This window comes from Sparus aurata, chromosome 11, assembly GCF_900880675.1.
Source record: "Sparus aurata chromosome 11, fSpaAur1.1, whole genome shotgun sequence".
NCBI classification, from domain to species: domain Eukaryota; kingdom Metazoa; phylum Chordata; class Actinopteri; order Spariformes; family Sparidae; genus Sparus; species Sparus aurata.
In genome coordinates this window covers 11770278-11797217 of record NC_044197.1, presented here as the reverse complement: position 1 = coordinate 11797217, position 26940 = coordinate 11770278, and the positions used below count along the sequence as shown (strand labels likewise).

At 40.4% G+C, this 26940-nt stretch overlaps 2 protein-coding genes across 2 annotated transcripts; both read left to right on the top strand.

Moving 5' to 3' along the window:
- Positions 1–62: 62 nt before the first annotated feature.
- Positions 63–12369, top strand: pias4a (protein inhibitor of activated STAT, 4a). Its single transcript, XM_030433664.1, has 11 exons — positions 63–140; positions 2223–2604; positions 2721–2805; positions 2912–2953; positions 3138–3228; positions 4603–4731; positions 5775–5880; positions 6096–6169; positions 6290–6450; positions 8612–8763; positions 9077–12369. The coding sequence occupies exons 1-11, from the start codon at positions 114–116 to the stop codon at positions 9349–9351; spliced, it is 1524 nt and encodes a 507-aa protein (XP_030289524.1). The 5' UTR covers positions 63–113; the 3' UTR covers positions 9352–12369.
- A 3101-nt stretch (positions 12370–15470) lies between these two features.
- Positions 15471–26367, top strand: map2k2a (mitogen-activated protein kinase kinase 2a). Its single transcript, XM_030433759.1, has 11 exons — positions 15471–16367; positions 16938–17148; positions 18666–18812; positions 18945–19022; positions 19387–19438; positions 22322–22446; positions 23042–23255; positions 23438–23502; positions 23617–23678; positions 24387–24432; positions 24546–26367. Exons 1-11 carry the CDS (start codon positions 16279–16281, stop codon positions 24654–24656), a joined length of 1200 nt encoding a protein of 399 aa, XP_030289619.1. The 5' UTR covers positions 15471–16278; the 3' UTR covers positions 24657–26367.
- The last annotated feature ends 573 nt before the right edge of the window (positions 26368–26940 follow it).

Below are 26940 nucleotides of genomic sequence, written 5' to 3'. Positions count from 1 at the left end.
GTTCAAACCTCGCTGTGATTGGTCGAGGCTACCCGTCTATCAAAGCAAGCTCTGTGTTTCATTGGTGAAAGACTAGCAGTCGTCTCTGACTCTCGCGGTACTGCTGCAGGAAGATGGCGGCCGAACTGGTGGAAGCGATGGCAAGTAGAGCTTGGCTAGCTTTGGTTTGATGGAAGACGGGCGCGGGAGTATGATTTGAAACTCCGCACAGTTGTGGGGAAACTGTCGGCTTTGTGTGAATGTAGTGACGAGTTTGTACTCTTACAAATGTGGCGTATTACAGTCACGACGAAACGAACTAGCCTGTGGTGCTAGCATAGCTAGCCTGCTAGGTAACGTTAACTATGCAAGTGCGTCGGTTCAGCTAGCATCACGCTGGCTTTGAAGGAAGACACCGAAAATGAATGATGTGAACATGAAAACACTTGGGGGTTCGCTGCTAACATACTTCCCAGCGCCATAATATTTGACATTATTTTACTCACAGTGATGTCTGTCGGTATTTAGCATGTTAGTTTATGAAGCTGTGCACCTGTCAACATGTCCAGTTGCTATGATTGAATACCGACAGCCCAGTCTGTGGAGAAGCTAGCCAGCCGCTAAGCGCAGGCTACATTGGTAATATTCAAGTGAGGCGAGAGAAACTGCACCATTACTGACTTAATCGCGGCATTTTTGCACAGCGTGTTTAACAGAAGCCCAATTGGCAGCCACATTTACAAGAAAAAAGAATAAATCTAGACACAAAGCAGTTGTGCTACTGATGTCCAACGCAACAATGTCAGACAAAGCTAATGCTACGCGGCTCAGGTTTTTCCAGCAATAATTCGTGTTTTGCCCAACAATCAAGTTTGCATACTCTGTGTTGTTGCTGCCTTTTAAATCAGCATCCTCCTGAGGGCGATATGTTTTGTCACATATGTACTGTAGTGGGATCACCGATTTCACTTACAGCTTTATCTAAGTATTATAACGTTATACAAATTTAGTGCTGCTAATCGAAATGTGGACTCGTATCATCGAGTATGTTAAACATGTGTTACACTGAAGGTTACGTTTGTATTTGATTGTGTCTCCGTCTACACTTTGATTTAGTTCATTCAAAAAGTAAACAAATGGGCTTGTTGTGGTTTCACTTCCGCTCGAAGTTTAGACGTCACTTGAATCGATTTATTAAAAAAAAACATGCTGTCCAGCAGTGTTGGGTCACACTGACAAGACGCTGCATACTGTGGAAGTTGATTGGTTTTACATTTGGGTGTAATGTACTTCATGTTACAGTAAACAGATTTCGTTAGACATGTAAATATCACACAAGGCAAACTAAACTTGTCTCTTTTTATATCAAGATCCAAACTCTAGCTTTTACCAGATATTTTATTTGGTTTTGTGTTTAAATGTGTTTTGTGATTCCTCTTGAAACATATTTCCTGAAATCCTCAAACTAATCACAGTCCAATTTGTCAGAGAGTTTTATACATTTGTATGCCTCACATGACCCATAAAGTGTTTAATGTGAGGTCCAGTCATACATTTTAACAGTTTCAGTTTTCTGAAATTTTGGTTTATGGTACCACCGTTTTTTAAGAAGGGAATAATCTAAATCTCTCTAGAAGCTTACTATATGCGGCCAATTACGAGAGAGGTTCAAGCCTCTGTAGGATTAAAGTGACTAAGGATGAAAGCTAATTTTAGCAGGAATCGACACTGCTATGTCATGTTAAATGCATACATACATAGAAGTGCAGATATTTGCATTGAGCCTGTCATGGACAAAGTTATTAAAAGTGTTGTAGGCAAGAATTCCACAAGGAATTGAATCACTCGATCCATTTTTATGCTTTCTATTTCATCTTCTGAGAGTATGTTTAGGAACTTCTAGATAACACTCACTAGATAATTTCACAGATCATAAACTTAATGGACTGGAACACATTTTTAAATTTTGTCACTGTGATTACCTTGGAAAAGAGCATCAATAATTGAGAAAAGAATATATATTGAAAATTGTGCAGTTCTCAAAATCAGAGGTCAAATACATCCAGAGCCATTAGCACTGTGGTAAATTAGACTGAATTTCAGTCAAGTATCAATACGCTTTGGTTCATAGATTTAGTCTGGATTTGTAAATTCACTGCATTGTCACTCAGATCTTTAATATTTACAGCGTTTATCATTCCTATATTGTGTTTCTAATCTTTTTTTTTCTTGTCCCTCTCTAGAACATGGTCAAAAGTTTCCGGGTCTCAGACCTGCAGACGCTGCTGGCCTCAATGGGCCGCAGCAAAAGTGGGCTGAAACAGGACCTGGTTGGGCGTGCACTGAGGCTAGTGCAGACCGAATACAGCCCAGAGCTTCTGAAGAATGTCAGACAGCTCTATGAGTCGCGCTTCCCTAAAACATCCGGCTGGCTTGCGGCACGGCGTCCAGAGGGCATCTCAGTCGCCTACTCATCCCTCAGCTCTTCCCCCACTGCCACCTCTCAGGGCGCAGACTACCTCAATGGCATTTCCAAACCGATCCCCACACCCGCACCAGAGGTTAAGTTGGTGCCACTGCCCTTTTACCAAACTTTGGAGACACTGTTGCCCCCAACAGAGCTAAGTGAGTATTTAAAGTTTGACATTTCTGTGTCCTTGCATTTTAATCCTTTGTTTTATAGAAATGTTATGTCCTTAACTAAGTAACTCAACTACATTTTTTTCTACACATATTTACAGTTGCCCACAACAATGAGAAACTGCAGGACAGTCAATGCATATTTGAGTTAACTCCAAACCAAGCAGACCAGATCAGAAATGCAAGGTAAGAAAATAAAAAAATCTCCCAACATCTGCATTGTTGACATCAGTTTAATTTACAACATCTAACTCTGACTAATGTTCATTTTGATTCATGACCTGTTCTTTAGTGAGCTTCGTCCAGGAATCCGATCAATCCAAGTGGTTCTTAGGTAGGTTCCCTCGTATTTCCATAAAAACATAACAGATGTTTCACCATCCATTTTCCTGGAATGTGGGTATTACCATGCATGTGCAAACACTGTTTTAATTTCCCCCCTAATCTTATCTGATTTATATATCAAAACAGACATTCTTATAATGCTAATTTCTCTTTTATTTTACTCTCTTTTGCAGAATCTGTTACACAGACTCCATTGGTGTTCAGGAGGACCAGTATCCTCCCAACATTGCTGTCAAAGTCAACCAGTCCTACTGTCATGTGCCGGTGAGTTGCTTCTCTTCTGAGACAAGCCAAACCTTCAGGACACAAACATGACTAAAGCAGAGATGTTTTCTTCTTGAATTTCCTCAGTCATTACTGTAAGCAATATGTTTTCAAATACAGTCAGTGAGTCACTGGTTTGAGTTTGGACAGACTTACCCCTCCTCCTCACAGCTATACTAGCGTCACAATGTATAATAGTGACTGATTAGCTAACCTAATGGAGGTCGAAGTTAAATGAGGCAAGTTATCATCTGTGTGGCTTGCAGACTATTTATCTGCTGATGGGAAGCTTAAACAGAAATAACAGCATTTTTGTGTTCACAAGGTGTGTAGTCACAAAGTGAAACTGGAAAGACAACAGTCTAAAGACAATGTTATGAAAACAATGATAGGAATTTGCTGTCAAGAGTAAGTAAGTGACGTAATATTGCGAAGCGACCAGTTCTACTTGTTCTAATATCTGTCTTCACCCAATTAGTCAATATACACCCCAAATCAGCCGTGACATAAAAACACTGACAGATGATGTGAATAACAATGAGCAATGTAATGGTGTTGGGTTGCGAGATTCGTGTCAAGTGGCATCCACACTAGTGCCAGGACCCAAGGTTTTCCAGCAGAACATTGCATTGTAACAAGATCATCAATGTTATTATGTCACCTGCCCATGGTTTTAATGTTGAGGCTGATTGGTATATTATGACTAAGGGGTGAAGGCAATAGTTAGAACAAAGAGAATAGTCTGATAACCTTCCTTTTTCATATCCACATTACTGATGATTTTTAAGGCCATATCACCCAGTCCTAATGGCTTGGCTTGTGAGGTGTTTTCATAATACACCACCAAAGTTCGGCCAAAAAACAAACTACAAAAACCACCTCAGTGACACTTTAGTCCCCACATTTTATAAGATAGCCAGCTAACTGTGCTGAATAAACCATTTTCAACAAGGGATGAGGTCAAAGATCTCTTCTGAGCCAGTGCACTTACCTCAAGTCGAAGCTGAACAACTTGCACTATTTTGACACACAAAATTTGTTGTGTAAAAACAGTAGCGTGTAATCAAGTATTAATATTAAAGATGTCTTTTATAATTTAAATACACATGAATAAATTAATACACAGAAGTACAGCCACATGTAGAGTACATAAACACTGTAGCTGTAATCTAACATCCATTTGCAACTTGTTCTGTAGTTCAAAAGATGACTGCACAACTCACAGTGAAGAGCGCAGCTACTAATTTGTCTTTTTAAATTGTACCTAAGCCCTTCATTTCCACAAATTGATAAAAAAAAATATATAATTTGATTGGTTAATCGATCAGATAACTTACAGAATTCTTTTGCATTTGTGTGTTTCTGTGTATATAGGGCTATTACCCCTCGAACAAGCCTGGTGTTGAACCCCGTCGTCCTTGTCGTCCCGTTAACATCACTCCCTGGTTGCATCTCTCCAACGCAACCAACAGAGTCACCATCACCTGGGGAAACTTTGGCAAGGTCAGAGCCTGATTCTTCATTTTGTGTTTTGGCATAGTTCAGGAATGTGGTGGCAAAAGGGGCAAGCAAGTGTCTTTATTAACTCAGCATATGTGTCCAGCTCCTCCTTGCATATTCTATGGTGCACCAGTGCCAGCTGGGACATGTAGATCTTTGAGTGTTCGATGGGTCCTACTCATTTGTCCATGGTAAAACTGTAAAAGAACTGAACTACATTCAGTAGCTTCTGGACTGTGGTCAATTTCTGATCCAGATAAGCAGCTGGAATGCTAATAAAAACACTCCACGTGGGTTGAAAGTAAACAACAAGTTTTTTGTATTAAGTTTGTCAATAGTGTTTTCTGTATCCCAGTGTTTTGGTTGTAGCTCTCACCCCAACTTTCCTTTAGCTGTTTTGTAAAATATATTGTCTAATTCTCTAATGTGTTTAGTATAATGTCTATGAAGAGAGGAGTGCTAATGCAGTAAGGTTCCTGTATTGCACCTGAGGAATAATGGTGCTGATTTAGAGACTCACCAACCATTTCTTGTGTTTGAAGTGGAACAAAGGAATAACGAATTGATTGCTCAGCAAACTTAATCAATGAGAGTCCATAACCTTGTGGTTGGCACACAAGTGAGGATTGTGGGTTTTTCAGTCCATGAAAACCTAAGATTGTGCTAAGAGGACACACCATTTTAAACATACAATCAGTGTTTAGAGAAGAATAACAAATGCCCTGGGGTTAATTAACATTCTTAATTAGAAAGAATCTACTGTGGTTTCATAAGGTGTGACTTTTGTAATTAGTCCATTAAATGTAAGAGGATACCTTGCATTGAATACAGTTAAATAATCAGGTGGGTTCCAGAGGGTAGATTTGCATTTGATTCTTTGTAAAATATGAGCTGACAAGAATTGTGAATTCAAGTCAATTTCTCTAAATCATGTGTTTTTTAAAGGGTTTTTAAGTGGCCTCAAGGTTCAGTGTCTGTATGCTCTATTTTAGATAGGTGGCCTTTCAAAATAAGTGCTCATAACCTGTGATTATTTGTGTTTTCAGCGGTACTCTGTGGCAGTGTATTTAGTGAGGGTTTTCACTGCAGCAGACCTCTTCAGCCAACTCAAACTCTGCTCTGTTGAGAGTGCAGAACGCTGTCGTGAACGCAGTAAGTGTTGCTTACATACTCTGCCAATTTTTTTCTCTCATGTTTTTCAAATGTGACTTTAAAGTCCTGCAAAAACATTCAAAACTAAACGGTGTCTCCCCAGTACTCTGGAAGTCATTAATTTTGTTTTGGTAGGTCTGGATTGTGTGTTACTATATATTGTCTAATACACTATTATAATACTAACTAATGTTTTGTCTGTGTTTAATGTAAAGTCCAAGACAAACTACGATTTGATCCAGAGAGTGAAATTGCAACCACAGGCCTCAGAGTTTCTCTCATCTGTCCAGTGAGTACACGGTCATGATAATACCTGACATATTTGTAGGTGGATCAAAGTAACAAAAAACATCTGTCCTGCTATGAAGCTTGATTACTTTAACATGCTTCTCCCTCTCCCCCTCCCCAGCTGGTGAAGATGCGGCTCGGTGTGCCATGTCGAGTTTTAACTTGTGCCCATCTTCAGTGTTTCGACGCAGTCTTCTTCCTGCAGATGAATGAGAAGAAGCCCACATGGACTTGCCCGGTCTGTGACAAGCCCGCTCCCTTTGAGCTGCTCACTATTGATGGGTAAGGAGACGAAAGCATGCTCTAACTCGTTTCCACACCTGAAGCACCATCCTATTTTTAATAAACTCTGAAAAGGTATACTCGGAAACTTTAGCTATCTGTGGGTTGAGGCCAGCTTTGAGATTATTCAAGATGCACAGATGTTTAAGCAATGGAGGGTGTTAATCTGTTGTTTGGTATTCTATATCTGCTGTCAGTTTTTATTAGAAACTTTTGATCCTGTAAATTGGCTTGTTTATTGACTCTTGGATCCACCTGATGTAACACTGCTACAATTTAGTAGGGAACCATGTAATTGTGGGACTCGAGAGGACTCAACGCTTTTTCTTTCACAGTACTCATTGCTGCAAGTCACTCTGAAGTCACCTGCAGTCATTTGTTGACACTGTAAAGTGCTCTGTCAGGCTATAGATTAGGGATGCACCGATTCACATTTTTTCACTTCTGATCCAACCCCGATACCTCAATTTGCATATCTGCCGATACTATTCCGATACCAGAGCTCTGTTTGCTTTAATATTATTGTTATTATTATCATTATTGGTGATTTTATATGTGGCTGAAATTAACTCTTCTCAACAGGCAAGTATGACATTCGGCAGACATCTGAAGTACAAATATCTTTAGTAAAGCTCAGAGCTGGAACTCCTTTAACTTCTCAGCTAACTTGGTGGACACTTGGTTGTGTATTTCAGGTATAGCAGTCTCTAATAAGTATCTCCTGGATGGTAAACTATACCGTGGCTGCAAGTGTTCAGTCAGGCTGCGAAATTCCGCGTTTTCTATCACTGATAATGGTTGGTCATTGAGTACAATGAAATTGAGCAACTTCTTGGTAATCCCTTTAGCTTTCACGTTTTCTTCTTGGAGTTTACCTTGCTTTTGGAATGACTCCAGAAGTGATTCCTGGCGGCTTCTTTCGTCTGTCTGCTCCCTGTCTAAACATTCCTCGTGCTCTTTCACATGGTGCTTTTTTAAATGTTTGATTGCGTTAGTGGTGTTGTACGTCGCAAGTGAGCTTCCGCCTCCCTGAATAACGGCTTTGCAAACATTGCATTTTGCTGTCTTGCTTTGCAGTGTTTCCAGTGTAAAATATTTCCACACAGAGGAAATGTTGGCTAGCCACAGTGCTGCGCAATGCTAGCCTGCTAGCAGGCTGCAAACTGTGGAATGGATTTCCTGAACACAGGCGTGTCTCACAACTCTCTCATTGAGCCACGCCTCCGTTCAGGAAATCCATTCCACAGTTTGCAGCCAGCTAGCACACTAGCCGGCAGGAATCACTTGTGGAGTCATTTCAGCAGACAACGTTAAAGCACAGACGTGGCTCATGGATCGGAAATCTCTGCAGGTTGGAACAAAAATTTCCGATCCATGAATTACGTTGGTATCTGACCCGATTCCGATACTAGATCGGATTGGCCCCATCCCTACTATAGATGTAAAATGCATCTTTGTAATCAGTCAGCATTTGAACACCTTTTGGACGTTCTGTCAGAGCATAATAATATTTTTTTCATATATACAAATGCAAATCAGTCTGCAGTCCATCTTATCAAACAAATTTATGCTCAAGATATTTTCATCCCCAAACCTCTGGGCGTGTATTTTCCTGCAAATTGTTAGCAGCTCTCACAGGCACTCCCTCTCTTTCACAAAGACTGAAAGCATTGTCTTACATTTTGGCATTGAGATATAATTTGCATTCCTTAAATTAAGCCCGTGTGAAAGACCCGTCTTTAACTGATCACTCTAGGTTTCACTTTCAAAAGCTGCATTACTAAATGCTGTCAAGTTTATAGAGTGGTGTTTTGTGGCAGTGACATTTACTGAATTAATGCAATTCTGAGTTCATAATTAGGGAAAAGCCAAGAATTCAAGCTGATTTTGTTGATTTTCTTCATTGAGCGGGACTTTAAGATTATTTAATTTGATTACAGATATAGGGTAATTATGGTGGCAAATTACTGGGGTGCAGAAAGAGAGACATGATCTGCATACTGCAGGTAGAAAATTGGCAGAATAGGACAAAATCTAAGAATTTCAACCCATGCAGACTTCTGCTAAACTCATGCAGTTGAGTTTGAATTGAATATTTTTTTCCTTTACTGGTCTGAAGTGTGTTCTGTGCGGCGGCTCTAACCAGCAGTGTGTATTTCAGGCTGCTATCTGAGATTCTGAAAGAGACAAGCGAGGACATCGAGGAGATTGAGTACTTAACTGACGGCTCCTGGCGACCCATCAGAGATGAGAAGGAGAGGGACAGGGAAAGAGAACGCAGCAACACACCAGAATATCCTGTTGTTGATATATGTAAGTTTCACTTCGTCTTTTTTTTCGTTTCTGTGCGTTAGTTTGTTAGTGTAAATACGTGGTCACTACTTGTATTTCTTTTTATTCTTGTATAATTTGTGAAAATGTAGGTGTTGACAATCCTTGTGTTGCCTATATTATTTTTGGTGTCTTCTTCAGTACTAATATTTTAAAATGTATTATCTTTTCTATTTTTATCTTACACTTGGCACTATGTAGCTCAGAAAAATGCTTTGCAAGTTTTGATGCTTTGCACAATGACAATAAAGACTTGAAACTGTATTAAATTTTTCAATGGCCTTCGTGTCTGCAGGCATTCCTGAAGCAAACGGTCACTCGCCGGCCCACAGCAGCACCAGCCTGACGGGCAAATCTGGAAGCAGCTCCTCTGGGATGGCAGGAGTCACAGGAGGAGCCGCTGTAGCACCGGGTGGAGGTGCAGTGGTAGATCTGACTCTTGACTCCTCCTCTGAGGAGGAAGGGGGCGGGGCAGGAGGAGACAGTGAGGACACAGAGGACAGCGCCGACAGTCCTGCCCCAAAGAGGGGCCGATACAACTACGACAAGGACCTGGTCACTGCCTACTGACCCCGCAGCTCTGTCCCCTCATAGACTGACACACACACAGAGACAGAGAGGCAGGGGGCTAAAAAAAACTTGAGGACAGGAACACGGTAATCCACTAGATGCAACAACCCTCCCTTATGCCCAGACGTCAGAGCCTTTCAGCAGCTCTGGTTTCTATCGAGACAAAACAAACACACACTCAAACATGCACTGTCAATGAATCTGCAATCTAGAGTGATTAGGATTCCTCTTTGTACTGTACACCACTGGAAGCAACTCTAACTCTTTTTGGCCAACCATCACCTTGCAGTGAATATCTGTACCGTCCTGCTTCTACTAAAGAGACTGAATGGATCGAGCACCCCAGCACCACCGCCCCCACCACCCTTTCCTCCTCCTCCTCCTCCTCTCTCTCTACAGACTATTCCCTCTCTACCAACACCACATCTCTCTTTGTATTTGACTTGGAATTACAGGCTCTTTTAGCCATGGGCGTTCAGTGTTTGCATCTCTGATTTTGTCTCTTTTGTGACGAACAGGTTGAAAATGGAGGCTCCTCAGTAGTTTTTGGTAAAAGGTCAAAAACAACTAATGGGAAAGAGCTTGAATCATTCAAGGGAAGGACAAGGCAGAGATATCTGGAGAGTGATGCAAATTTAAACTTCTCCCATTGTGTTACTATTTCTTTTTTCAGAGAATGAATTCAAAGCTTGAAAGGGTTTTTTCAGGAATTTATCCTTTTAATTATGAAAGGGCAGAACACAATACTGGCCTCAATGTGTGATGCTTTCAATTTTTATTTTGTCCTTTAGATAAAGAGAACCTACCTCAGTCATAAAAACTTAGCAGACTGACCAGAGACTAGCCTAGAAAGAAGCTGAGGACAGAAGAATTGATGAGTCTTTCTGAAGCCAATTTTACACTGGAGATTTGTTTTCCTACATATATATCTTGTTTATTATTTTAATTCCATCGTTCCATGCAGCTCTGTTCGCTCTGCAGCAACAAAGTTTTTGTCAAAGGGCAAGTAAGTTTGTGGACAACACAGCTAGCTGTAGGTGTCAGGGATGCAAAAAGTTATGGGTGGAAATGTGCCACTCTGTTAAACATTACTGCAGTTATCTCGCTGTAAAAGGATCTTTTTAGGGGCTGTTGCTTGTGGAAGTAACTCATCAAACAGACTGTACGGCAGCTGTGCCAAAGCAGATGGATTTTTTTAAAGAATTCACTGGCAGGAAGCGATTATGAGATTTTGGTGCCTTTTGTTTGTCGAGTGGTGAAGATTCGAGCCTGTTGTTTTAAGGCTAGCTGAGCTGGCCAGCAGAGAGATCCCAGTCTGAGAGAAGGTGTTTTATTTCATTTAGGATTCCTCCTTAGATGTTTTTCCAGATGGAGAAATGGACAGAGAAGCAGGAACAAATCTGTGGTAAAGGATCATTATGGAATAGAAGTGCTGTCATCATTTTTTCCCACATTTGGAAGTATCATATTTATTTAATTGCTTCAAATTCTCTTAACAGTTGTTTGTAATAAGTCTGCATAATATTTGCTGTAGTTCTGTACAGATGGGAGATAATAGTTGCAGAAATCAGGACACCTCTGCTTGCGGTTTGAGATATAATTGGTCTGGGCTCATGGCTGTGCTGTTGAACACTCCCTTTTCTTTTCCTCTGAATGAATCCACCCCGGGTCAAAGCAGCATTCGGAGTGCTTTGCTGTGGCGGGTTCAACATGTCTGACACAACGAAACTTAATGAAGTGTCAATAAGTGCAACCCCACCAAGCTTAAAGTCATTGATTGGATTACAAATGGTCCTGTCTGGAACAAGTGGAGCTGCTCCAACCAACAGTCCCCCTCGGCCTCCTTTCAATGTAGATAAGGTCACATCTATTTGCTGGAATAGGATTGGACTTTAATTGCTACATGCTGTAGGCTTACAACTAATATTCCTCTGCACCTGCACTAGTATTGTTAGTATGTGATGGCTGCTCCTCAGATCAGGATTCCCGGTCGTCAGCGTTTTGCTTGAAGATGAGAAAAGGTTGTTGCTGTGTTGCTAGAGCTGTTTGCACTTTCGTCTGATACTTCCCATCCCACATTTAAGGCTTATTTATTTTAAAGCCATCATGTAGTGAGTATTAATTAAGGATCCCTGAACGTCACAATCAGTTTTCCTCACCCCCATCTCATGTATGGGTATCAGAAAATGTGAAACCAGAAACGTGGCGGTCCCTCCCGACTGCGAGACGCTTGGAAGGAGAGAATGAAGTAGTGACTCAGATTAGTTCTGCAATGCGTATTTTCCGCTCTCATCATCCTTTTTTGTTGCAGTTTGATCGGCACAGAATCTAGTTTTCTTTTACCTCACTCAAATGCACACAGAGACAACATTTACATATTGATCCCGGAACTCACTGTTGCAAGTGCATCCTGATACGGTTAATGATTGGAAGAAGTAGGTCGAGTCAAATCTGGTCTTCCATTTTTCTCTCTTCTTTTGACAATTTGACGTGACAAAATCGACATACTGGTGAAAAAAAAATGTTTGGTAGTCTACACGAAATTGATTGATGGCACTTTTGCCTGTAATACATCAGAGTATGTCCCTGAAACGGATCATCTGTATAAGATGTTTTTGAAGCAAAAATAATGTAAAGAACTCTAAATACCTGTCTTGAACTAGGCAATTTGTATTTCTATGTAACTGCTCTACATGTAAAAAAATGACTTTGTTCATTTGTTGATAGGTATAGAAGGTCATTATTTGAACGGATCTCCTGAACTTTTCTTTGCCTTATGGTTTAAGATGAGAGTTGGCGTGGGTTGCTTCTGTGGAACTGAGCCAGATTAAGTTTGCAGGTTGTTTGGGAGCAGGACAGCGCTGAGGGTCTGGTCTTTTTGTAGTGGCATCTCTTCTACTTATAATAATGCATAAGGTAGCATGGGCAGAGGCTTACAATCCATGATGTAAATGTTTCGTTTGTTGTGTTTTTTTATATGTTCATATTAAAAGACAATAAAATTTAAATAATATTTTATTAAGCCTTGAATCGCCTCCAGTTGTTCCTATAGGCAAACAGACAATAAGAAGCTGTTGGGGGAAGCAGCAACACCTGAAGCTGATGCCACAGAGGACTGGAAGGACTGGTTAAGGTGGAGATTTGTCATGTCCTGTACCAAATTCTCAGATCTGGGGACACATTTGATGCCTGTTGAGGATGAAACTGTAAAATTTAAAATGATCGTATTCTAACAGCTGTTATTGACGTGTGGAATTAATTAAAATCAGTTCTTAAAAAAAAAAAAAAGCATGTCTGCCATTGTTTTATTTTAAAAAGCCACCCTTCAGCCAAGCGGGACAGGATCTACGGGTACAAATGCATCTCATCTTACTTCCAGCACTGATGTCTACAGGTGCTGCTAAAACTGTAAGATCAATCTGAGGTGAGGTGAATGCATCAGTCTGGTGAAAATGTAGTTTTCTCTTACATTTAAGTAGTTGAAGGGGGGTCCATATCAGAAAGGAAACTGTAGAAAGATGACGGGAAATAAAGACCGATGAGTAACATGCAAGAACGTGCCTTGGTACATTCTTGCAGCAAGACTGTACACAATTGATCCTCATTATTCATTAAAATATAACAGTAAGAAGCACAGCCACTGGTGTCTATTTATTCATAAAGCCCTTAATGGCATCACGCCATCATACATCACATCCTTATTAAAATTATACCATAGTTGTTATTTGACCTATTCAAGAGCAATAATGCTCAACGTTGTACATAGGAAAACTGCTTTTTGTGCTGCATGCACTTGGAACATTTGACAACTTGCATAAAAAAGAAAGTTAAAATGTCTGTGTGTTTTGTTGTTTATTTTTCTCTTCAGTTATTTTTCTGTGTTTTTATTCTGTTTTGTGTTCAATGATTCTTCAAGGTTTTAACAAAGATTGAATGATTGGAATATATGTTAACCACAAACTTGTTTTGCTTCCTCTTTCTACTTGTCATTTCATGTAATGCATCATATCTGCACATGTTGGGTGATTCCATCAATTTTACTAATCGAAGTGTTTGCAGGTCTTTTGGAGTACTACTGCATTTGTGAACAAGAAGTTTGAAGCCTTTGTGGCTTCCTGTAATCTGATCAATTGCCTCCAGTGACGCCACTCAGTGACTAAATTGCATTGTAGGTAATCTAGATGGCAGGTATTGAAAAGCAGTCCACTGGTCTAGCACTGCACTCCCATAACACTGTCGGTCTCATTATGGATAGTTTAAAAACAATTGATCAAAATCGATACAGAAGAAGCAGAGAAATCGGCTTTTTTATTCCACATGTTCTTCTTCATTTTCAGAACTTGGCGCCAACACTACCCACAATGCAACTAAGCCACTGAGTGACATAACTGGAGGCAATTTATCACATTACATTCAGCTTCCTGTAGAGTCACAAAGAGCTTTAAGCTACTTTCTCCACACATGCAGTTGTACTTTCCAAGTCCTGTAAACACACTTTATTTTAACTGGTGGAGCTGCCCTTTATTTGTGACTTTTTACAGCAGATGTTTTGTCGTGTCATAGCTGTAAAAGCACAGGTGTTACTAAAAACCTTAACAATGGCTCCATTCTATTCAAGTGACCCAGTGAGTCACGACAGTGAGCCAACATGAACAATACCAGGACCGAGACATTGATAAAACAATACCAGGCCATTCCCCCGCTGCGCTCAGACCAGAGCTACAAGCATCTGTACAAAACACTGGCACAATCCTGGGTCATTCCAAAGCAGAATAACCTCAACTTTAGCCATGGGTAACTGGCCCCGTTCTGGTGCAGGGTTATCCCCTAACTGTGCAGGGTTATTCACAGAAAATCAATAATTATAAGGCTAAAAGGTGTGAAACAGGGCTGATGAAAACAATGGCCTTTAACAGCAGTCATGATATCTTTGACAATGTAAAAATGAGTCATATGCTCCAAGGGACATTTAACCCAGGGCTAGCAGAATTGCAGTGTGCCCTGGGCTGTGTTTAACCCAGGGTTAGCAATGTGGTTGTGCGAAAAGATGCTATGTTATCCTGAGTAAACTCTTAGCCTAGGGGTAATAATAAATCAGGAGTGAGCTAGTTTATTGTTTTTTTACTGTGACATGTCAAAATGTCCTCTGTGAAAAGAGCAATTACCTAATAACAACATACAGAATACAGTGTGTACTCTCTTGTCTCTCTCTGTTTAATCTTTTCTATTTAACCTTTATTATACCAGTAATATTCACATCCATAGTCAAAACAAGAGAAGGTTTGTTTGTGTGCTGTGCCAGACAGTGAAGGACATGTGAGGAAGCTCAGTTTAGGTACTATACATCACAGACTTTTGGATATTCTGAGATTGTGTGTGGGTTTTGTGTGATGTTTACACTGTGATGAGAACACTGTGTTGTTCCTGACTGGATGTCAGCAGCAAGCAGTTTGGTTAAAGACGCTTTGTGCATTTATGGCATCACTTGTGTGTGCACTGCTAGTGATAAAGACGACGACACATGATATATGCCATGATAGCAGTGGCATAACTGATGATTTACAGCCGACATCATTATATGGATGGAGTGATACGTTGATGGGTACATTATTTACCAGGGTTTGTTCATAGGACTACAAAATAAAATCATTTTTTGTAACGAAGAGCTTCATCTAGTAGCTGTTCTGTGGCTCTCAATCATTTTTCTCAGCACTTCTCAGGGAACCGTTGTTGAAATATTCCCACCACAAGCTCAATTTGCAGCTGTTCTGAAGCTGGAAAATTTGAAAATAGAATATTCATCTTTTTGAAACATTGATGAATTTGTCACTTGAGCCTGGAGAGGATTACCGTAAACTTTGATTATAACAGGCTCATTATTTTAGTTGGAAAACAGCCTCAACAACACATCAGACATAATTTGAATTAAATGAAGATATACAATAACAAATGTTTTCCACTAAACTTGTGTGTTTTTGTAATTTTAAAACGACACTAGATTTATTTTTGATGATACTACCTCCAAGTATGATCTGCTGTATTATCGTCAGTTCCACCTTCTCACCACTGGGGGGCAGTAATGTACTTCGCAGCTTGTTTACTAACAGTCATTAAACACATAAGAAAGCAGCAGTGGGGGTGGTGGTGGATAAGATATGGTTAAACTGGGCTTTTACCTCATTAAAATCGGCATACCGGAGGTGTTATCACAAACTGCAGATGTCGTACCTTTCCCATGAGATTTCCTTTCTGCATCTCTCGCATCAACTTGTCAGACGGCCTCCCTCAGTCTCGCGCTATTTATGAGGGGCTCTCCCTGTGGGTGTCACACAGGTCTGATGCTGCAGCTGCTCCTTCCTGTATTGAAGCACCAACAGCAACAGCCAAAGCCCTTTTTCGCTTCAGAGCCCCACACCCCGAGCCGAAACACCGGAGGAATTTGTTGCTGCGGGGGTGGGGGGGAGCGAGCCGAGTCGGTGTCCCGGTGTTAAGCTGCCGTGTCAGGCCGTTGTGTGGCGCGAGCTGAGAGGCGAGGTGGCTGCACGTTAGGACCGAGAGACGCAGGGCTAGATTTTTCCTGGAACTGGTGCTAGCTAGGAGCAGCTAGGCGGCTAGTGGCTAGTAGCAGCAGGTAGATAACCCAGAAGAAGCGGAAAATCGAAATGTGTTGACGCATTAAATGCACCGGAAAACGACCTGACTTGTAAAGAGCACCTCGGCATGACATTATTTACCGGAATATCTGACTGACATGCTTCCGAAAGCATACTAACTTTGCTAACGTTAGCTAGCCAAGTTTACTAGCCATCCAGAGCTGATCCTGTTGCTTTTTCAGAGTTTCGAGCAACTTAAAGGCTAGATTAGCAGCTAACCAGCTCACTGCAGGTTTGTTATTATTTCAGAAAGTCGTTTAGGGTAGTAACTGACATGGCTCCTAAAAAAAGACCCGTTCCCTTGAACATTAAGCCCATTGGGGAAGGACAGGCCACCTCCAACACCATTGATGCTGCATCTGAGTGAGTAGCCCTACTATGGGTTCAAATGAATTGTACCTATGTTAAACAGGGACTGTCTGTATTTGTTTATATGTGTATGCTATTTTTATAAACAGTGTTTAATACTATTTCTATGTGGCCACATGTGGTCTTCCTCCAGTCAAAAATTGTTTTTTTCTTCCTGTTCCCTCAGTTGAATACTTTAACTTGACTGTACATGATGATACATGTGCAGAGTTTGACAGTAGAAGGCTGTTTTAACATTATTTTCCTAACATATAAATTTTCTCTGCCCATTGAAAATCTGATTTTAAGAGGCGGGCCTGCGAGCTTGATTTGTGACATCAGGAAAAGTTTAGAAGCCAGTACTGGTCCGATGATCGACATAGATAAGTGTGATATGGAGAGAAATGGGAGACATCTTGTGTCCAGCAGTATAACTTGTGAATTGAAAAATATTTTCCCATTCGTATATATTGAAATTATCAATTAGGTAGAAGCAATAGCTGTCATTTTTAAGGATTTTAATAAGGTAATTATATTACACAATTCTTTGTCAGGAATATTAACCCTGCTGTCTCCTCCTCACAGAGCCAACCTCGAGGCCTTACAAAAGAAACTCGGAGAACTGGACCTTGACGAACAACAGAGGAAAAGACTGGAAGCCTTCCTCACCCAGAAAGCCCAGGTCGGGGAGCTGAAAGACGAGGATTTTGACCCCATATGCGAATTGGGTGCAGGAAATGGAGGAGTGGTCAACAAGGTCCGCCACAAACCCTCGGGTTTGGTGATGGCTCGAAAGGTGAGAGTAGATATTTGATGTATTTCCTTGTAATGTTCCAGTTGAATGGAGCAGAATTCAAACACACCTCTAGGAATTCAGGTAGATTGTATCACAGCACCTTAGCTTCTGTGTTGGTTGGCTGCGCTCACTTCTGCATGAAGCCACATTAGCGCGCTGTGTAAAGAAAAGCATGCTACATTGTACCAATAACAAACTCATCAGTATACATAAAAGATATCTGAGCAGCAATAAGCCATGATCTTTCCCATCTATTCTTGGGCAAAACCAAGATGTGATTAAATACTGTTTGTCCTCATTATGGTGGCAGCAGTAGTGTATATTTGGAGAGTTAAGTCCCTCAAATGTGAGCTGCAGATAATTTGTTGAGTCAAACACTGAATGGAAAAAGAGCATAACAATTGGATAAATCATCTGGGTCAGTTTAAGCACTTTCCTGATTATCAGTTACAGTGATTTTTGTCTGATTTCAGGTAAAAGTATATAAATGTAAAAGTGTGCTTTTTAAAAAAAGAAACTAAAACAATGTTCTGTCTCTGTTTTGTGTTCTCACACAATGTCCTGCCCGCAACACTTCCTGAGTGGTTACACATCACAAGCGATGGCCTGTCTACACTAAACAGTTTGAATCTGAAAGTAACTAGTAAATAAGATTATCAAATAGATATAGAGGTATAAAAATGGAAATACTCAAGTAAAGTACTTCAAAATTGTACAGAGAAACACAGTACATTATTGTTCTTGATTACAATCCAGCACTGGTTATTCCACGTTTTTACAGTATCTAAAATTTGTATTTTTGCAGCAGATGTATATTTTTCCTGATATAAGTTATCCGTCTCCTTAATTACCAATTAAAAAAAAAAAACAATCGTAAGAAGTCAACAAAGAAAAATGCAAATGTTTGATGTCATCTACAGTCACAATATGTGTTTGTTAAAAAAAAGAATCAAATATTGATCTGTGCATCTGCCTCAATAATACTTATTGAGCAGTTAAAGCAATCCCTGTTTATGGTTGTATACTTGGTGTGAGCTGGTTAGTCTACTTTCTCCTCATTTTCATGATGACACAGTGTACAGTGCAGTGGAGACAGGAAGTTCTTGGGACTCCAAACAGACACTGCAGCAGCAACTCAGACAAGCATAAGCTTGTATGCTAGATGTCAAGTGGCTGACTGTGCGTTCACACAGCAGTTGAATTTCCAGTGAAAATTCTACAAATGATGACAAACAATTTGGAAACGTGTTGTTGTTCTAAGACATTCTGTGTGTATGTAGACTCACCTGGTGTGTGTCCTTGATTGGAGCCATTCCAAATGAGTAAACGAAAAAATATTATGTGCTGTGATTGCTAACAGAACACACAGATGAGCTGGATGTTATGATAGTAATGCCAGCCACCACCTCTAAAATGTGTTATCCCGAGATGTGAGGGAGTCAGTGTGTGAATGATGTAACTATGTCTCTTGCGTTTGTCAGAACAGCAGTTTATGGTCTCATTCTCTCTTCCCTCAGTTGATCCACCTTGAAATCAAGCCTGCCATCAGAAACCAGATTATCAGAGAGCTGCAGGTGCTGCATGAATGCAACTCCCCCTACATTGTGGGCTTCTATGGGGCCTTTTACAGCGATGGGGAGATCAGCATCTGTATGGAGCACATGGTGAGAGACAAAGACTGTTTGGATAGCCTACCACCAACAGGAACAGGATTGACGTTTTTGGATACAACTACACACTGTCTTATATTTTTAAAGTGGAGTGTCAGATTTTGATAGTGCGACTTGTCTCTACAGGATGGTGGATCCTTGGACCAGGTCTTGAAGGAAGCTGGACGAATCCCAGAAGAAATTCTGGGAAAAGTTAGCATAGCTGTAAGTTGTTCACTGATTCTGTTACATACACAAATGTAGTTCATAGGACAGCTCACCAGATGCTAAAATTTGTCATAGGTTGTATTTGGCAGTGATATGAAGATTCTTGAAGCTTATTAGAATACATGTGCACTTCTGATTGTGGGTGTGTGATGTTGCCTAACTAGATGCCATGCATGAGTCACAGTGTGTGTAGAGCCAACTGCACTTAATTCAACTTAAACTCTTGCAACAAGTGTTTTTAAGTGATACCTACACAGCAAAAGCTTATTTTTCATGCATCTGTTTTGACTCTTGTTTGAGATTTGGCCCTTTTTTTGTATTTCTGTGTGTCTTGTTACATGGTTTCCTCTCTTGTTTACAGGTATTGAGGGGATTGGCCTACCTGCGGGAGAAGCACCAGATCATGCACAGAGGTGAGGGTGGTGTCGCAAAAAATTGTGTTACTCACAAAATCCCATCTGCAACATCTTCAGATCAGTGCAGCACAACAGATGCCCAGTGTCTAGTTTACAAAATCAAATGATGGTTGATTGACTAACAGCACTGTTGGGCTTAGAGTGATGATGAAGATCAGGGGGTGTGTGTTTACACAAAGGTGTGGAGGGTAGTGTTGTGCACACACCTCTTCTAGTAGCACTCTTAATTTGCACATCACAGACTGCAGTGTCGATCACAGTCGCTTCTTCGGTTATTTGTTATTTCCTGTTAATAACTTGCTCAGATTGAATAATATTAAGACTAAACTGCTGCTTTTAACCTGACTTGAGAAAAAAAGAAATGAATAAATGCGATGATACTTTAATCATTAAGCAATACATTATCATTTTTGACCACAGTCATGCCATTGTTTAGTGTACGGACTATGAAGACCATTTTAAGTTTGTCTCTAATCCGTCACTTAAATGTAATGAGCACATCAACTTCTAAAACATAACTGCAGCAATCAAATGGTAGGACGAAATTATATTGGCATGTTTTTAATTGCTTATTCTTATTTGTTATGGGACATAAATGGTTTCTTGACCACAAGGTATTTGTAGTAGTATTAGAAAGAGATCAATGTGAAACATTTTTTCTTGTTGTTTGTCTGGGAATAGCCATCAAGTGTATAGAAACCCCATATGAGAATCCTATAAGGGAAACTCAGTCATCAAACAGTCATCTCCATTTAGAAATAATTCAATGTAGATGTTTTGTTATGGACGTCTTTTGCGGGTAATGTAATGATTCCAATCCGTACATTAGGATCTGTGGCTTAATTCTGCTGATGCCTGTGAGGCAACAAGCAAAGATTCAGACCATGTAAATAGTCCACGGTCAAAACATCACATCAAAAGAAAAGCAAATTTATCCTTTAATTTACCACTAACATTATCATTGCTGCACTGAAACACGCTAACAAAAAGCATGTAGGTATGATCGCCATTTCCAAATGTCTATGAACTTTGTTGTCCTTGAAACCACTTTAAATGCAGTCACATAAACGAGGCTGGCTCCAGTCTTCAATTTTCATATTCAAATTTGTATTAATTGTGTGCATGCTTCTTTCCTCCATATGTACTGCATCAACCTCCTAAGAGCTTTAGCACGCTCACCACAAGGCAAGCTGTTATTTGGGAATAACACAAGTTCCTGATCATAGAAATTTGTAGCATGAAGAAAAAAAAGGCTTTGTAAAAACTCTTATCTTTGCATTGAAACAAAAATACAAGTCACACCATAGCAGAGTGCAAGGCAGACACGTTTTCCACAGCACACCAGGAACGAACCATGGTCGTGTTGTTAGGAAATGTACTGGTAAAAGGTAGCAGTCAGACCCGTATAGTGGAAAGGAGTCTAACATTGCTACAGGGTCGGTGGTACTTGAGGACGGTTGTCTGTGAGCTCAGGCGGTAATTGCAGCCTCTCAGATGTGATTATACAGCAGCCGCGCCTTGTTGACCCCTCCCTCTGTCTCTCTCTCCGTCTTTCTCCCGCTCTTTCATGCTACCTCTTTCTCAGTCGCTCCTCACGTGTCGTGGGAGGGGGTCACACACACACCACAGAGGACAGATTGCAGGGCTCAGTCTTAGCCCATTATTTTGCAGGATGTTGCTCAGTGATGAGCGGGAAATGCGGAGGACCGCGCTTGTTTATAACGGGCTCAGTTTGAGTCGTAGCTATTTTCTACCTCGCTCGATGAATGCAGCACCGCAGACAAAGCACACCACCTATGGCTCTCACGGCAGGCTGTAGTTCTGGTCTAGCATTTGTCTCTGAAGCCATTCTATGTTGCAATAACTTTTTTTTGTATCCATGTATGATATCAACCTGTCAGAAAGGTTGTGTTAGTAGGTAAATGCATAGTTTTTGATGGGTTAGGGTTAGGCCTGCACATGTTAACATCTTGCATGACAAACACAGATACAAGCAGTCCATATATTGGGCATGGTCATATAGACACATGCACATACATGTTACTACTGCTATCTTACTCATACTCACATAAACAAGCACACATGATACTAACACACCACTGAGTAAGTTTACATGCTCTTAAAGCTCCAGTTTTTGCCCTTTTTCTGAAAAAAAAAAACCAAACAAACCCAAAACAATATTCCTATTAAGATATTTACATGGCTAATTCAAATTAATATTCCCTTAATTTCAGTTTACCTGACATATATTGATGTACCATAACATGTTTAATCATCAAAGTACAGGACAGCAGAAGTTTTCCACTGGTAGCGAACTTGTCTGACCCTGCAAACATATTTTCCCTCTTCATTCCTTCAACCACCGTCTTGAAAAGATCAGCATGGTGACATTTGCGCATGTCCAAGTCTTTCATGATGTTTAAAAGTACTTGTGTTTCTTCTTACAGCCAGAAATGTTGGCCTTTCCTTTAGTCAATGCATCTTTTCATCAGCCTTGCAAATTGTTGGCTAGTTGGTTTGTGTATAAGACTCATGTTATGAATGTTCTTACATATCCACAGAATGCTCCTTATACCTGTAAATAACATTATATCCCACATGTCTTCATTGGAAAATGCTACTTTTTTAAAAAAAGGGGGCCTTATTCAGAATAACCAAACAGAATATGCTATTCACACAACCCTTAAAAAAATCAGAATGTTGTCATATTCTGAATAATAAACTGGTGTGCATATAAACCTATTCAGTATAGTGGTGGTCCTCTGTTTGTTTAGTCACGATTTCCTGATGTCTGCCAAAATTGTCAGTATCAAAAGTGAGGTGTTGAGTATGAAGACTCACTGGATACGTGATTTACATTTGCTTGTATCTGCCACATAGATGTCAAGCCCTCCAACATCCTGGTCAACTCTCGCGGGGAGATCAAGCTGTGCGACTTTGGCGTGAGCGGCCAGCTCATAGATTCCATGGCCAACTCCTTTGTTGGAACGCGCTCCTACATGTCGGTGAGTCAGCTCTGCACGCCTGCGCCCCCACCCCTTTTTCTCTGGCCCTATCCCCACTTTCCTTCTCCTCTTTTCTCACATTGCTCTTGTTCACATGGCCCCGCCCTCTGCCTTGCCTTCCTCTGGCCCTCCCTCACTCCCCTGCCAAGAGCCGAGGGCTGTGCCCAGGAAAGGGCTCTTTGGCAAAGAGGGAGGCGACTGTGCTCGCTCTTTCTCGTCCTTCTTTCCCCTCACTCTTAGACACCTTGTGGGTGCAGTGCCGAAAGCTGCGTGCCTGTCCCATCCTATTCCCATCTCTTACCCACAAAGCACCAGTGGTGTAGAGACACTTTCACCTTTATCAAAATTCCCAACACACACACACACCTGTCCTTGCTCACCCTTTTAGCTAAAAACAGTCCAAAACTACCCTCCTGCCAAACCCTCCCATCCTCTGTCCTCTTGCCCTCACCACACCCTAACTCTCTTTGCCATAACGCCCCCCTCCTCCACTTCCTGCACCTTCCCCACCCAACCCTCTGCCCAACCCTCTCTCCTGCCTGGCATCTTGGCTCTACCTGCCTCCCTCTGACGTAGATCGTGTGTTTCTCAACAGCCGGAGAGACTGCAGGGCACTCACTACTCAGTTCAGTCTGACGTGTGGAGCATGGGTCTGTCCCTGGTGGAGCTGGCGATTGGCCGCTACCCCATCCCCCCACCAGACGCCAAAGAGCTGGAAGGTATCTTCGGACGGGCTGTTATGGACGGGGCCGAGGGGGAGCCTCACACCAACATGCAGAGACCCAGACCACCAGGCAGGCCCGTTAGCGGTGAGAAACACAACAACATTTAAAAACGCATACATGTAGATTTTTATAGATTTGGCAGTGACAGCATTTCTTGTTTTCAGGATAAAAGCCTTGTGTTAGTGCTTGCTTAAGATGTGATTTGATTTGCTCTGGTGGGGAAAAAGAAGTTCTCATTCTGTCCATGATATGCAACTTCTCCACAGGACATGGAATGGACAGTCGACCTGCCATGGCCATCTTTGAACTTCTGGACTACATTGTCAATGAGGTCTGAGAAAACACAACGTATTTTCCACAAAACACATTTCTATCTTTGTGCACACAGTGTATGTTTGTATAATTTATTCCCCTTTTGATCTTTTCATTCTTTGTTTGTCCTCAGCCGCCCCCTAAACTGCCACTTGGGGTCTTCACCAATGACTTCCAGGACTTTGTGACAAAATGGTGAGCTTCCAAAGAAAAGCCCATTGCTATTATCTGTTTTTATGCAAAAATTAATCGTGGGCTGTATACGATACTGAGAGCTTAAAGTTCTATGCTTTCCACCTTGAGGACATCAGTTGGTTTTGGCTGAAATAACAAGAAAGAATAAGAGTAACAATGATTACAACTTTATTTATATAGCACTTTATACAAAAACAAAGTCACAAAGTTCTTAACAGGAGGAAATAAAATCATAGAACATTAATTTAAAAACTGCTAAAACAGTATTAAGTTTATAAAACATTAAGCAGAAGGAGTCAAATTGAATGATATAAAATAATTTTTTAAAAATTGAAAATTGGTAATAATACAAACTTGGAAATATTTATTTGATATATTTCGATAACTAAATAAACAAGCTGCCCTCGTGAGGGAATAAAGTGTCCAAAATGCTGTTTGAAACTAGAAAGGTGACTAATTAGAAGGGTCCTGCGGAGATGAACACAGTAACATGGTCTGAAATTGTTTTTCTCTTTAAGACAGTGTGCTTTTATTCAGGTGTGAAATCAATGAATGCAGATTTTACTCTTCTGGTTTAAAATTTCTTCTCCAAAACTGCAGCTTTAAGAGGGATTTAGGTTCAAAATAAAATCCAATATAACCATTTATTAAAAAACGCAATCCCATACTCATGTCAGTAACCTTTTGTGGTGTCATTTGTGTCCGCAGTTTGATCAAAAACCCTGCTGAGAGAGCGGATCTGAAGATGCTGATGGTGGGCGCTTGAGCTTGTTTTCACTCATCTAATAGTTTGATTGCAGGGTTATTAATTGTGAAGTTATGGCGCTAACAGTACAAACAATGGTTTCCCTGTGTTTTTTATTTCAGAGCCACACGTTCATCAAGCGATCAGAAGTGGAGGAAGTGGACTTTGCCGGCTGGTTGTGCAAAACCATGGGCCTCAACCAGCCCAGTACTCCCACCCGCGGCACTGAGTGAACAGGCCCCCTCCTCAATGCCCTGGCATACCTCTGGGTCTTGCTTGCATACACATAAAGATTCTGCACTTACACATACACAAGCCATCACACACATTGGCACTTTTTTCATCTAGCTCTTGGGTAAACTTAAAAAACATTTCGGCCTCCCCGTTCATTTATTTCTTCACCAGCAGCAGGGCCAGCAGTTGAGTCATTGTACTGTAAGGCCACAGTTCCACCATGCCAGTGTCAAGAGTAGCCACAACCTCACTTTTCCACAATGCTACAGAAGATGCAAAAGCACTGAAGGGCTGCCAGTGTGTCAGCTGAAATTGCATTGATTGACAAACTTTTTTGTATTGTTGAATATTCTGTATTAATCTTTTCTATGGCAACGGTTAATGGCTTGTTGGACTGTATTTTAATAGATTACCTGCTGTAGAGATTTCCAAACTGAGAGAAATCCAAACACATGATCTACTTGCAAATTTTAAATTGATTTTATTGAAGGTGAATGCAGGTATTTCTTTGACTTATTCCCAAAACAATTCCCTTGTGAAACATATCCATGCTAAAACATTATCTACAGACACCTTGCAATTACCTCCAATGTAATAATCAAATTTGTGAGTAGACAGTGCAGGACAAAATGGTCAGGTATGGAGTAAAATGAGCGATGACTCTCAAGATCACTTTGTGAATATTGTCACGAACCAAAGAGGGTACTCATGACTACTAAAGTTTCTCAATGCCTAATCAGTTTTTTTTTTTTTTTTTTATTGTATGCACATTCATGCAACAGTATATCAATGTACTCTCTGAATGTTTTGATTTCTTTCATTCAGCAATCTACACTCCGACTGTTCTGGCATTGTTTCCTCAGCATACATTTCGAATCACACCCCACGCTGTCTCTCTCACACGGAAGGAGGCATATGCTGTGGAGGCCTGATACATGCCAGAATGTCTTTACTGACATTGAGAAAACTGATCAAATTGTATTCATGGGATGATATAGCATGGTTTATTATCTTTCTAATACTGTATGTGTGTTTTATTTCCCAAGATCAAGATGGGGATGATTAGCTGGTGTTTTTATCAAAATGCCTGAATCTCTGCGATGTCGTTATGAAATTTCAATCACGTTGGCTAATTTGACTTTTTTTCTCTCTTTGTTGTCGGTCCGTACCTTCTGAAGTGTATTTGGTTATGTTTTCACTGTACTGCTACGTGTGGCGCTCCAAGCTTTCTCTTGGGACACAACCAGCCTAGAGGTGTGCTTTTGGAAAATACTTGGGTTGAAAAACTATTTGAAAACATTTTCCCTTTTGATTTAATCCAATTAATTGTGGTAAAAGTATGAAAATCGTACAAAGGGTTTGACTGAACATTTTAACCCAGGTCAGTGTTGGTCACATGGTGGTGGTGGTGGTGTTACTTGCTAGCCTGCCGTCTTGCTAGAGCTCTTGTATTCTCTCTGCTTATGGCTGCCCTTTCTTATTCCCCTCAAAATGTGCATTCGTTCGGAGCAAAATGAATGCATTGTCACTTGTATGTGTACAAAGCTATATACAAAAATTACAGGAGTACTATTTTGCAGTCTTAATATACAAATTTTTGATTTATGTAAAAGACAAGGGAGAAGAGGCATTTTATTATAATATAAAAATGTGTTGGATATGGTTATAATGTATAAAAAAAGATTAAAATAAAACTTATTTGTGAATGTACTGTGATTTATTAATTTTTTTCAGACATGTCCTTTTCTGACTCTCTGGAAAAGAGCACGTTAACCAGAAATTGTCCCACAGTAGTAAGGTACAAGTTATTTATCCCCTTTCAACAAAACAATATTAACTGTATACACAGCCACAATAAGAAAAAAAGAAATGATACATTTATACAATTTGATACATTTATAAACTTATGATACATCGATATGGTTAGCCAGATTGTTGATTATCCGTTCAGAAATGTTGTGGTTGTGGTCAAGGGCCTAGCCACCACAGAGAACACTTATGTCATGTTCTAGGTATTTTTCCTCCCAGAGTACCTGGTGGGTATGATTTCAATGATTCCATTACTTTTTGAGTGATTTAAGTTGGTTTCTTTTCAACCAATGCAATAAAATGAAAATACAAAAGTATTTTCCCACCACGACTTTCTTCTGTAATTGTGTAGAAGGCTTTAAAAGCATTTTGACCATGAAGGCAAATCAAACAAATTATTACTCTTCATAAATTTCAAGCTATGATCAGGCAATTACCAGAATATATGAAATATGAGACGTCCATATAATTAGA